Genomic DNA, 13,155 nt, shown 5'->3' on the forward strand with positions numbered 1-13,155 from the left:
TGTTGACCCTGGTGCAGTCTGAGCAGTGTCAGGTCTGCCCACAGCAGCCCCTGGTCCCCGGGCCGGCGCCCGCCGTTTCTATGGCAGCAGCGATTCTCTGCCCTCGGTGATCGCAGGGCCTGCTCAGAAACGAGCGAGTAGAATTTGTTTTGCTCTTGACTTGAGTCGCTGTTGCGAGCTCAGAGCACGTTTGGTTTGGTGGAGCAGAGTTGAGCCCCGTTTAAAGGGGGGGTCTCCGTGAGAAACTGGTGTGTCAGAGCCATGTGCGGCACGAACGGAGCCCCGCGCTCCCCAGGAGGGGGATCCGCAAACAGGATCCGGAGGTGGCATCAGTCCGTGTTGTTCATCTCGTGTAGAGTGTTACCTGCCAGGCTCACCTGTGTCTTTGAGTTTTAGGAGATGCTCAAATCCAGCCTGCTATAAATAAACAGCACTTGCTGAAGGGAGGTGGATTTTAACTCCAGCCTGTCCTTGCTGTCTTGAAGTGTGGCTGAGGTATTTAAAATACCCCTGAAAATTAAATACTTGGGCAATCCTAGCCCGTGGCAGGATGATCGTTAAGGTCCCTTCTAATCCAAACTGTGCTATGATTCCATTCTATGAATTTATGGACTAGGAAGATGGGGTGATTTTCCCCCCCTGCCCCTCCCAGCAGGATGGTTCTGTTAGACCTGTCTGCACCCAAAGGTATTAGAGGCAAATTACAAAGAAATTAGCCTGGAAAAGTCTAAATTATATTTGCTCTAAAAATGTTTCTAGAATTGTCACAGAATTCATGATGTATTTTGATTTATTGTAGTGATGTAGAATTATACACTCTGTCCTTAACCTGGCTGAGAGTAAAGATGTAAATGTTGTATCTTATTCTGAGGATGAGAACAAGTAAGTAGAGAGGGGAATATGGATATTCTGTTTCAATGTTTTTATGGCTGAGCAGAAAAGGGCTATTTCATCGGTATTGCATTTAATAAATTCTGAACAATTACATCTGTTTCTGCTCTTAGCAATTGCTCTCACAATGCCCAGATTCTTGACTGGGTGAAATAAAAAGAGGTTTCACAAGATGCTTTCAAACACAGTGGATTAGCCTGGGATCTGCTGTTATTTAAGTGAATGTGCTGTTATTAGTTTGAGTAGTTACATTTATTGTACTAATTGGTGACATAGATGGTCTTCCATGCAATCAAAACTATTTTTAGGTCTCCTGACATGGTTAATAAATAACTGCTTGGGTCATTGTGCTCAGTGGATGTCATTTCTTGGTAATTTTATTAGCTCATCTCTCTCACTTTCTGTCATATGAAAGCTATTGCTCTCCACAAATAAAATAGAGCAAACAGTAGGGATGCAGAAGTCTTGTGAGGATTAATTTGTGAATAGGGTTGACAAATTCACCCTAATCCAGTGCAAATATTGTCTTTATTAATTTATAGCTCAAATGCCCTTTCTTCCCATAAAATGCTTGTGACCTGGGGGTGGTGTCCTCTGTTCAGAGCCTCTGCCTTACACACTGGTGTCCCCAGGATGCAGGTTGGTGCCTGCAGCACACTGGGGTTTGGCACACTGAGGAATTTGGGTCTTTGCACTCAGCAGGGCCGAATGTTCCCTGGGATGCTGCTGTATGGACTTTGTATGGTGTTGGATGTAGCTCTGGGTTAGTGGTTGCTCTGGATCACGGCGCTTAAGCTGCTGCTGCTGCTCCTGTCTTTGCCTTCTTTCCAGTGTGGGGGTTCAGAGTTTCTTCAATGCTTTAGGGCTCTGTCCCATGTCCTTGTTTAAAGTGGGGGGTGATTGACTTCATTGTTTTGAAGTCAAAAATATCACAGCCATGCAAACCTCTAGTTACTCCCTAAATGAGCCCTGCCAGGGCAGTGATGGTGCAAACCCCTTCCTCTGGCTCACGGCAGCCTTGTCTTGCAGGATGAGAGATTTGATACAGATCTTGCCACAGCCTGTGGCAAGGGCACTCCTCTCTCTGTGGCAGACTCCAGATTGCACTCTGGTGTGGGAAATCAGGCATGAGCTCCCAGCAAAGACTGAAAGAAAGCAGGTAAATATGAATCTCTCATGGTTTTTTGACACTGACACCCCAGTCCAGGGTGACTTCCCTGTGAGGGTGGTGAGGCCCTGGCACAGTTGGCACAGAGAAGTTGTGGCTGCCCCATCCCTGGGAGTGTTCCAGGGCAGGTTGGACAGGGCTTGGACCAACCTGGTCTAGTGGAAGGTGTCCCTGCCCATGGCAGGGGGTAGGGACTAGATGGTCCTTAAAGTCCCTTTCAACCAAAATCATTCCATTTCAACCAAAATCATTACCAGCATTAGACCAGAGGTGCTCAGGGCAGAGCCCAAGGCAGCTGCTCATCTCAGGGATGAGCCCCACACCAGCATTTCTCTCCTGGGACTGGGGTACAGCCAAGGCACATGGAAACCATTGGGCTGGGTACCCACTTCCCTCTTCACAAACTAAGTAGTGCAGTGGGTTCAAAGCTACATGTTCCATCAAAACTGGCTCAGGCAGTTGCACCTTCCATGACCCCACACTTGTGCACCCAGCACAGCACAGTGAATTTTAGAAGAAGCATTGTCACCATTTGATAAAAACACCCAAGTGCTATCTGCTGGGCAGGGTGCCTGCCCATGTGTGATTATGAATATTGCCTTAACTTTGGTGAGAATTGGTAGTATGAGTTTTTGCTGTCTTTTTGTCATACTGTCATGTTAAAGCTATTTAAATCCCTGCACCCCAGTGCTCATCGTGCTGCAGCCTCATTGCAGAACAGGCTTGTGGTGTTAGAGTCCCTGCCTGCCCACCCTAATGAGGGATGATTTGCAGCACCAGGTTATTAGTGGAAGGAGGCTGTGCAGGGAAGAACAATGTGGATAAAGGCTTGGAAATAGCCATGCCTTTTCTCTCGTGGACAGCACCGCAATCATGAGAAAATCAATCAGAACACGAGAAAAAAGCAAAGGTAGTAATGCTCTCTCTTTTGATCCAGCAGCATTCAAGTGGGGGCAAATGCTCGGAGAGCATGTCCTGAGCCCTCGGAGCAGCCCCTGAAGGTGAGAGTGGGGTGCTTTATTTCTGAGAGCAATTTTGCCTTATGGGCTCGCGCACGTCACCAAAGCTTCATTTTGCTCCCAGTGAAAGAATCAAAGCAGGCATGGAGAGCCATAAAATGCCTTCATTTGGCAAAACACAGAGTGGTTTATCTCCAAGCACAACTAGAGGAGCACCCTGTAGCTCTCAGAAGGGTGTATTTGTGCACAGAACAAGAGACCAGAGATTGGCCACAGGGCAGTACATGGTTTAGGTGCTGATTTAGGACCTGCTACCCTCCTTGTGAGGAGCAGTCCTGGGAGCCAGGTCCGCCACTGATGTCTTTTTGGAGCCAACCCCATGTGTGAAGGACATGGGGACTTGTCCATGAGTGCCCAAATCCCCAGGGAAGACTACCACTGGTGGTTTTCTGGGATACCACACAATGCTTATGGTCCTCTGCTCACAGTGTGTTTGTTCCTCGAGCCTGCTCCCAGCTGGTAGTGTGAGAGCTTGGCACTGTTTTGGGGACGGGATCCAGGTGACACTGCACATCAGTGTGTACCATGTCTGGAGGTCTTTGCTCTCCAAAATTGTGCTGCAGAGCCACCCACCTCTTGCTGAGCAAAACCAAACCAGTGTGTTTTCAGGTCTCAGACAAACGTGCAGTCAGCATCACCAGGTCAGCTCCAAGATGAGGCAGAGGTGCTTTTTGAGATCTAGGTATTAGGGTTAATGAGAGGTTCTGAGTTCTGTTCTTATTGTAGAAGTCAGGGCATGCAGTCAGAGTGCAGCTGAGGTCAGGAAGGGCCATAACACACAAGTGCTGGACTTGGAAAGGAATGGAGACCTTTCTGCTGGGAAGAGCACTGAGAAAGCCTATTAAATGCCCACCAAGTGTGTCAGTTACATTGGGCAATGCTGATGTACTGTATTGTGTGCTGGAATGAAAACTGGACTATGGCTTGACTACAGAAACCTGTAAACCTGCATTAATAGAAGGCAGGTTAAATTTGTCCTTTTCTTCATCCTCTTCCGCTGTACTTGCATAATCACAATTCAGAGGTGAGAGACAAATCCTGACCTAACATTTGCTTTTCTGGTTTTTTTGTAAACAGCAGCAACCAGGGCTCTAGAAACTGGTTTTATGATCTAATAGAGCTGGCACAGTGGGACCCCATCATTTAACAAACTGCTTTGGGCTAAAGTTTGGCCAGGGACATGAGGCACAAACCTAAACCCCTGGAGGTTTTACCTGTTTCACACCAGAAATCATGTTTCAGGGTGAAAAGCCATTGGCAAGCATGTCTGTGAGAGGAAGTTGTTTTGCTCCTGTGAAGTTCCTGGTCTGTGTGTGGAGCTGGGAAGGAGTCTGCTGTGGTACATCAAGTGGGAATGCACAGGTGGGAGGAGATGGCTGGGATGTGGGGATGGAGAAGGGTGTAGCACTGCCCTAGGTGGGTGATGGAGCTGCCTAAATGAGCAGATACAATTCACATTAATGTCCTGCAAGCTTCCAGCTCTCCAAGTGCTGCTGGAGTTCTACTGGGCAGCGTGTAACTCCAGCTACACGTGCCTGACAGCAAATAGTGTAAAACTGTAAAGTGCTGCATAGTCCCAGGACATGCCAACTCCTGCAATGGCATCTGTTGATATACATCCATCTGGATCACCTGGAGGATTTTTGAGGCAGCTCCTGTGTGTGCACAAGCCCAGGGCCTGGTGTCAGGATTCATGAGCAGATACAAATCCCACTGCAGGTGGAGGTGTTGCCTTGGCCACTGGTACATGTTCTCTGGTTTTTAGGGACTGCTGGGTTGCAAAGCAGGGCTCTGGAAGCAGAGCCAGTGTTTCCTGTGTTCAGCTCCCGCTGGTTGAGCTCTCCGCAGGCTCCAGTGTCAGCCAGAGGTTACTTATTTCCCAAATAGTGTTTAAAAATTTGTGAAATTTGGCTGGTATTGTTTATTAGGAGTTGTGAGAATGAAATCCACTTACTGGGCTCTCAGCTGCAGTGGGAGGAGGGCAGTTCAGGGTGTGGGGGAGAAACAACATAGACATCACTGGGAGATGAGTTAGATGGATTTCTTTTGTTCCAAATTTGAATTTTTTTTTCTCAAGATGTAATTTACCTCTTCAAAGCCACAAGGTTTTGCAAAGGATACAAACTATATGGAATCCCATCTGGAAACACGGACTGGGCTCAGAGCAGCAGCACCCCAAAACCAGCAGAATCCATAGCAGAGAGGGGGTTCTCCTGGGTATTTAGGTATCTAACAATTGCTGCTTTAAATAGGGCTTATGCAAATGGCATTTGACACAAACTTACATAACTGCTGAATATCGATCATCTCAAATTTTGACATGTAGGTGCTATTTTTCCAGTATATTTTATTTTTGGCAAAAATACAATAGGACATGATTTTCTGTCTGTGCCTGCCTCCATCAAAGGTACTTTTCTAAAATGAATGAAGATTTCTGGTAAAGTCCTTTCGACCTGTTTCATCATCAATTTAACACAAGAAATAAAATGCAGCCAAATTGTTCTCGTTTATTTGTGAAGCTGTGATACAAAATGTAGAGGTAGGAAAGCTTTTAGAACTGGAACTGTTTGATGAATGAAACTCCAGTTATTTTCTCTATGGGCTACTGACATACAAGTCAGTAAGAACACAGCAAAATTTTGACTCTTAAAATCTCTATATGGTTTTTGGTTTTTTGCAGTCAAAACTGGCAAAGTTCGTTCCGACAAGGAAGAGTTTCCAGAAATGGAAAGTTGAAGATTCTGAAAGAACTCTTCCTGCAGAGCTACCCTGTCTGTCACATTGATGAACAGCCCTGTGCCTGCAAGGGCTCTTGTCTTCCCTGCATGAAAAATGGATCTCAAAAGCCATGTCCAGACCCTAAATAGGATGGGGGCACACCTGTGCTCTTTCATGTAGGGAGGGCTTTGGGGAAAAGATGCCAGGAACATCAGGTGCTGTGGAAATACCCTGGGAAGTAGAGGAGAAAAGCTTTGTCTCTGCTGGAAAGTGTTTGCCAGTCCATGCTGAGAACTGTGGTGGGTGAGAACAGATGAGACCAGTGCCAGCACTGCTTTGCCAGCACAGGTTGTTTGCCACTGCCTTCTCTGCCTGCAGCATCCCCTCTGCCCCTGTACAACCTGCCAGACACAAGGCAGGAGGAACCTTTACCTGTGTTACTACCTGAGACAGATTGATGATACCTATCTTGGCCTGACTTCGCTGTCCTTCAGTAAAAAATGCTCTTGAAATCTTGCTCACACTTTTTTTTTTTTCCAGTGAAGTTATTTCTTACAACTTGGGCAAGCCCAGGTTGGATGGGGCCCTGAGCAACCTGGTCTAGAGGGTGGCAACCTGCCCATGGCAGGGGTCGGAACTAAAAGGTCCCTTTTAACCCAAACTGTTCTGTGATTCTATGAATAACCCTCAAGACAAGCAATGCTGGATTCATCCATCAGTGCTGATGGGGATGTGTATATCTTTCTGGAGGCATCAGGCAAGAGTTGATTTTATGTTGCAAAAGTGAAGGTTATCCAGGTTTTGGGTTTTTTTCCTTGCTTTCCATATAAAAGCAGTTTATTTTGCACTGGTACCAGTTTGAAGCAGTGGTCCCTATTCACCACCTGCAGTCAGCATGTTTGTGTTACTCCACTGGCTTTAGCATGTCTATATAGAAAAGTTTTAGTACTGAGGGAAGCAAAACTAATGGCTGGTGTCTTGCCATGACAGCTACAGGGTGTGTTAAATGTTTAAGTGTTCCCTGCTAGATATGAAATATTTTCCTTCTTGTGCAAGAGTCATATGAAAGTGGCTACTCTTCTTTAATAAAAATGCATGTATTTTTCTAGGTTTGGCCAAATGTCCAATAACTTGCAGAAACAAATCTATTTCCTTGGTGAGAAGGAAGGAAGAAGTCCCATCCTCCCTCCCAAGAAGCAGCCCCTTTCTTTCTGACTTTTGTGACCCCAGGTTAAATGTTTAAATTTCATTCTATACACAAAGTTGTGGCAATTTCACAGTGTTTCAGTATATAGCTAAAATTTACAGTCTCTCCTGATGAAGTGTTCAGGCTAAATGAAGTAATTAGTGTGTTTGTAGTTTACGTGCAGAAATTAAGTGTGTCTACACAGGGCTCCCACGGGTGAGGAGGAGGTGTGGCAGTGCTGAGCCAACCCAACAGAGACCAGCTCCTCCAACCTGTGTGAATCATGCCAAACCCTCCACCAACACTGAGCCAGTAGGGTTATAAAGGGTCTTATCACTTTATTTCTTTTTCTGTTCACATTTAATACCACAGACACAGCTGAGACTCGAAACACTGATGTGATGCCGGGTGCATGTGATGGGTTCGTTTACACAGACGGGTCATTAGTGAGCTCACATCTTCACAATCCTTTTGAGATTCCCCAGTGTCTTGTTTCCCTGAGTTGCATGACATTTGCCATCAGATCTGCTTGTCAGTCAACGAGTGAGAGAACAAAATGGGCTGTGAGGTGGATGTGGTTAGAGGCGAAGTGAGAGATGATCCCATAACTCTGCAGTACCTTAATGTGTAGTGTGTGTACATCAAACCTGTGCTCCTGCGAGCGTGGAGTGGGGAGGGCACAGGCTCAGGTCCCACCAAGGAGCAGCAACCAGCCCCTGACCCCAGCAAAGTGCCAGGTGCTAGGAAGGATGTGGTATGTAGAGAAGAGGCCAAATTCTCTTGTGAGTTTTACCTGAGCAGCACCGCCAGCTAGAGGTGTAACAGGTGTAAAGTGGCCCAGTGTGAACGAGGGTTTGAAGGCAGGAAAGCTTCTGCTAACAGCAAATTCATTAAGGAGAACTTAAATTCATTATGGAGAGTGAATACTAGAACCAAGTGAACAGAAAGCTGCTACCACACATGCATGCTCTGAAGCTCTATGAGCTGGAGCACAAAATCCACGTGTTGGTGAGACAATATAAGACATATTTATTAGCACAGCGGATGGAACATTTTCTGGTGTGCCTTGAAATGGCATACTTAAATCTAATTTAAGATTTTTATGAATCAAGCATGAGAATGTGTCTGCCTGTGTCTATAATGCAGATTTTTCTATTATTTTCTCAGGTCACGTTGGTTAAAAAATGTAAAATGTTCTCAATTCAATACTGCAGCAAACGAGTACAATTGCACACTGGGCTTTACGGGGGGATGTGGGACTGGGAACTGGCTAATAGACTTCAAACAGAAATGTGGAGGGGGTTTACAAGCAGGAGACCTGTCCTCAGCAAAGCTTGGGGTATGGATGGGCACAGTTAGGGACGGGTAGCCGCAAACTTGTTACAAATACCAAATAAATACAACTAAAAGCTTCCAAGTTCAACCACATTGTGTCACTCACAGTCACACTGAACAAAACAAGTACAGATGATTTAGCTAGTATAAAAAAAAAGAGAGACTTTGGTGGGAGATTGCATTCCACATTTTTATAGCATCACCGCAGTCCTGAAGTCAGCCCTGTCCTTGTCCCACTGATATATATTTTAAAAAAATATTTCAGTACAGTCATGTTGTAAGCCACTTCTTTGAAGGCATCTTTTGTTTCCTTTCTACTTGGACGTGACATGAAGGTCATTTATTTTTAGCATGTGTAAAAATTACCCATTTTACCTCTCTTTTTTTGTTTTTAAGAAATCATTTCCTCCTTCTGAGAAAAACGTGAGCTTATTTAAAAATCAAGATTATGAAAAGTGTATCAAATTTCACGTTTACTACTCCAAAAAGGCAATTCAGTTTTCTCTCTCTAGGGTCTGGTTATATGGTAGCAAAATTCTTAGCAAAACTAAAGCTAACTCTGGAAACATTCAGCTCGAATTAGCTGCTACTGAAGTTGTACAAGTGGGCCACATTTGCTTGGTCAGGAGGGCACAAGCCTAGATCTGGGCTAAAGTCAGCATTAAAAATTCATATGGGCAAAAGCAGCAGACAAATTATACTTGAGTGTTTCCAAATTCTGTGACCATTTTGTCTCCTTTTATAGTCTCAAAGTTTAGCTTGTTGTTTTCTTGAATCTTTAACTGCCTGCATTACATCTTTCAGCAGATCCGGACGATGACAAAAGTACGGCTTTAACATTCCGATTCCCGTTTCTTGCCCTCTTTCCCTTCTGTTATGGCTTTCTGGGAAATGCAGTGAGTGATGCACCAGCCCTGGAAACCATGTGTCATGTGATGACACTCGACTCTGTCCACACACGGGAACTTTCCTGCTTTGTGCTGGAGAGTCTTTTCCTTGGGAGGGGTTTGAGTCCGAACAGGCGGCAGGCGGCCACGCGGTACTTCTTGGACATGATGTTGTAGAGGATGGGGTTGATGGCTGCACTAAGGTAGAAGAGGACAAAGGACACCAGGTTGCAGTACTGGCTGATCACTGCTATCTCCCAGGATCCAGCTTCAAAGGATTTGGAAAATAAATATCGTCCTACGTGAAAAGGCAACCAGCAGAGTATGAAAGCAAATACCACCACAACTAAAATAAAAACAGCAGAAGAAATTGTGTTAAGTGTGAGTATTAATAAATAGGTCATTAACATTCTCTTTTACAGTTCTATTCCTTTAGCAAATTAGTCACAAAGTGTGAAAATACATCCCCTAAGCTTTTAGTTGTGTGTCTCTCAATACATTCTCTGGGAGTATAAATTAGTGATACTTAATACACATTGATCATATCTAAACAGGCTGCCTGAATATTGCCCAGCTCATCTGATGTAGCAAACTTCTGACCTGTAATACTTATATTTGCATCAACAGAGAATTAAAGAATCCGAATGGTGACAACAAAAAGCTTAACAGTCTATCATCCACAGTGTTTAACAAAAGCAAATGATATGTGATAGACTCAACACTGTGGTTTATAATGAAGAATGTAATCACTGGGAAGCAAAATTATTTAAGGCAAAGCAAAATTGTTTAAGGCAAAGGCCTCAAAACAAAACAACCCACCAGAATGTGGACTTGTAGAGCACGTGTGCTAAGGTAAGAACAAGAGAGTGGTGTACCCCTCCAGTTTGTCCATTTTTTAGAACATGAGTTACTTCTGAGAAGAGTAAAACTAAATATATAGTATATAACTGCATAATTATAGTTATACAGTGTATCTGTAATATAACACTACCACCGTGGTTGCATTTACATGTGAATATGTCTGTAGAGTGATAGGAATGTGTTTGTCTCTGAAGAGTGGCCCATTTGAATTTTCATCCAAGAGAAAGGGAAACTTTTTCTGTTCATTTCCTGTGTGCCTTTGACCTTTATTATTTTTCATGTTTCTTTGAGTGTATCTATTAATATACTAAAGAGATAAAAACCAGAAAACTCGGGCAAGGGTTTTTGACAGTTTTTACAGTTAACCTGTTCATAGAGTTCACAGAATGATTTGGGTTGGAAGGGATCTTAAAGATCATCTCATTCCAACCCCTTGCCATGGGCAGGGACACCTTCCACTAGACCAGGTTGCTCCAAGCCCTGTCCAACCTGGCCTTGTGTTCTCATGTTTCCCTAGCTCACTTGAGGACTTCAATCCATGTAATGAATGTTACCGTGATGGTCGTTACGAAGAGTGTTTTAAGCACAGTCTATTACGAGTAGAATTTTAAGCACATGTTGTAGGCTTGCCATATGCCTAGTCAGGCTTTCACAGTTTGATCTTCATTCATGCAGAAAGAATCCCATGGATTTCAATAGGAATGGGATATGATAGCTCCTTTGCAAGCTGGGCTATACATTTAGGTGTTTAATTGCAGACCCACAAGCATAACCTTTCTCTACAGTTTAAAAGTGTTTATGCTAATCCCATTTTCTTGATGTTCCATGACTTGCTAAAGGCTTAGAAAGTGCCTTCTAAATTTTAAGCAGAACATTAACACCAGTGAGATTAGACTGCAATGAGCATCTGCTGCTACTGAGCCTTCACTAACTTCTTTCCATCTTTCCATCAGGCATCAGACTGTTATCATTTAGGGAATATTGGCTCTCTGTCAGAGGACAGTCTTGCCACTGCTTGCTGTTCTCAGACCTTGTAAAAGGAAAAAAAGGTGACTGAAATATTGCAATGCTTGTGGCAATACTTCAGGGTAGGAATAAACAGTTGTAATTATTTCAAGATCTTTATGGTTAAGTATATGGAAATATAAACACAGTAGTAGTAAGTGTAATTTACTTATAGTAAGTGGAGATTCATAATCCTGAACCTCAGGAGTGTAAATGATTAATTACTTCCAAGGGCACACTTAGCAGACTGAAGTAATTCTATTGATCATAAAATGTAGTTGAAAGGGCACAAAGAATGCTGTGGGTTCTATTATTCTTCCTGCTATCGCATAGTAATAAATTAGGATGTGAACAAAAAATCAGTTAGGCTCCCGTTTGATAATTAAAGTCCTTAGGACTCACTGCCACTTCTTGTCTGGCTCATTAGCCCACCACTTCAACCCCACTGAAACCAGCACAGCAGAGCTGCTGCCCATGAAACCTTCTTCCTGCAGAGCATTTCATCCCTCCTGAAATCCACGGGATGACTTGCACTGCGGAGGACTTTTGGCTTGAATAAAAGTACGCAGAGGCAGCAGGATTCTGCAGTTTTCAGAACAACTTTTTTGCTTTTGTTCATCAAACTCCCACCACATGCACTGACTTAGTACGTTAAAAATCTGTGTTTCCATGTGCCAGCCAGAACTGCTGTTTTTTAAAACATTCAGCAATGTCAATATACAGAGTTAGGCACAACAGTGTCTGTTGTCTTGATCGTTTTTTTACAACTGTTTTTTTACAGTCAGTGAGATTTTACAGCACCACAGACCTCAAAGGAGACACAAGGCTCTGGGTTCAGCACACATCCTGGTGTTTTGCTAATGTAAAAATTCAGATTAATTTTCTTAAGCTTATACAGCCATGGTAGGAAATAATCCCAATTTGCTAAAACCTTGATACTCTTTTCATATAAATCTTCAAGTGCACATCATGCCCTGCCTACTTAGTCTGCAGCTCGACTTCATGGTTTCAGAAGGGTTTAGCTCTGTTTAAAAATCAAATAAACTGTTCTTCTGTAAATAACATCGGTATCCACAACCAAAGAGCAAAAATTCTCAAAAATCTCCAGGGCACAAGCTAATTATAACTGTAGTATTTGTCCTTGTCAGGGATTGTTATTAATGTTTGTTTAACTGTTTGGGAGTCCCCAGCTCAAATCAGTTAGAAATAAATCTAAAGGAGGAGGAGAGTTACTCTACGGATTCCTGGAGTTCTATCCCTTTGCATGAAACATTTTTCATAAATGCTTTCCTTTGGAAGCAACTATAGTAAACTACCAGAGAGCTCTCAGTTTCTCTCTTTCACACACGCACCAGCACACACACCCTTTGGAAAAACAGAGCAAGAAGACTCGTACCTAACATTTTCACAGTTTGCTTGTTGTTCTTGTCCCTGATGACGGTGTTTAGACCGATGTTCTTTCTCTTCCTCCTCCAGAGCTTCCTCCCGATGAGGCTGTACAGCACAGTCAGGCAGAACACGGGCAGGAAAAAGAAGATGCTGGAGATCCAGACCATGATGGTGAGGAGCCCCGAGCGGATGGCATACTCGGTGGCTCGACACTCATTGGTGCTCAGGGGGTTCGTGCCGTTCTCGTGCTCGACCCCCACCAGGATGAAGATGGGTCCGGCGCTAACGAAGGAGACAGCCCAGAGGAAGAGGATGACCAGCTTGACCTTCCCCTTGGTGATGATGACTTTAGCTCGGAGGGGGAAGCAGATGGCGACGTACCGCTCCACGCTGAGCGCCGTGATGTTGAGGATGGTGGAGTAGGTGCAGCTCTCGCTGATGAACTGGAAGAGCTTGCAGAGGAGGTCCCCAAAGTTCCAGGGCCGGTACTGCCAGAGGCGGAAGAGGTCCAGGGGCATGCAGAGGAAGATGAGCAGGTCGGAAAAGGCCATGCTGGACAGGTAGAAGTTGGTGGTGGTCCTCATGTCCCGGAACCGCGACACCACCAGCATGGTCATGAGGTTGCCGACGATCCCGATGACGAAGAGCAGGACGCAGGCGACGGTGATGCCGGTGAGCACGGGCACGGGGAACAGG

The 13,155-nt window shown here is 44.5% G+C and overlaps 1 protein-coding gene across 1 annotated transcript; it reads right to left on the minus strand.

Annotated features, from left to right (window-relative positions):
* Positions 1 to 8,733: 8,733 nt before the first annotated feature.
* On the minus strand, positions 8,734 to 13,148 carry GHSR (growth hormone secretagogue receptor; the record flags this gene model as incomplete). The annotated part of the gene is made up of 2 exons (XM_008930047.3): positions 8,734 to 9,550; positions 12,467 to 13,148. Coding segments are annotated over 2 exons (987 nt in total), but the record flags the coding sequence as incomplete, so codon positions are not given.
* Positions 13,149 to 13,155: the final 7 nt, after the last annotated feature.

This window comes from Manacus vitellinus, unplaced genomic scaffold (assembly GCF_001715985.3).
Source record: "Manacus vitellinus isolate BGI_N305 unplaced genomic scaffold, ASM171598v3 scaffold_45_pilon, whole genome shotgun sequence".
NCBI classification, from domain to species: Eukaryota; Metazoa; Chordata; class Aves; order Passeriformes; family Pipridae; genus Manacus; species Manacus vitellinus.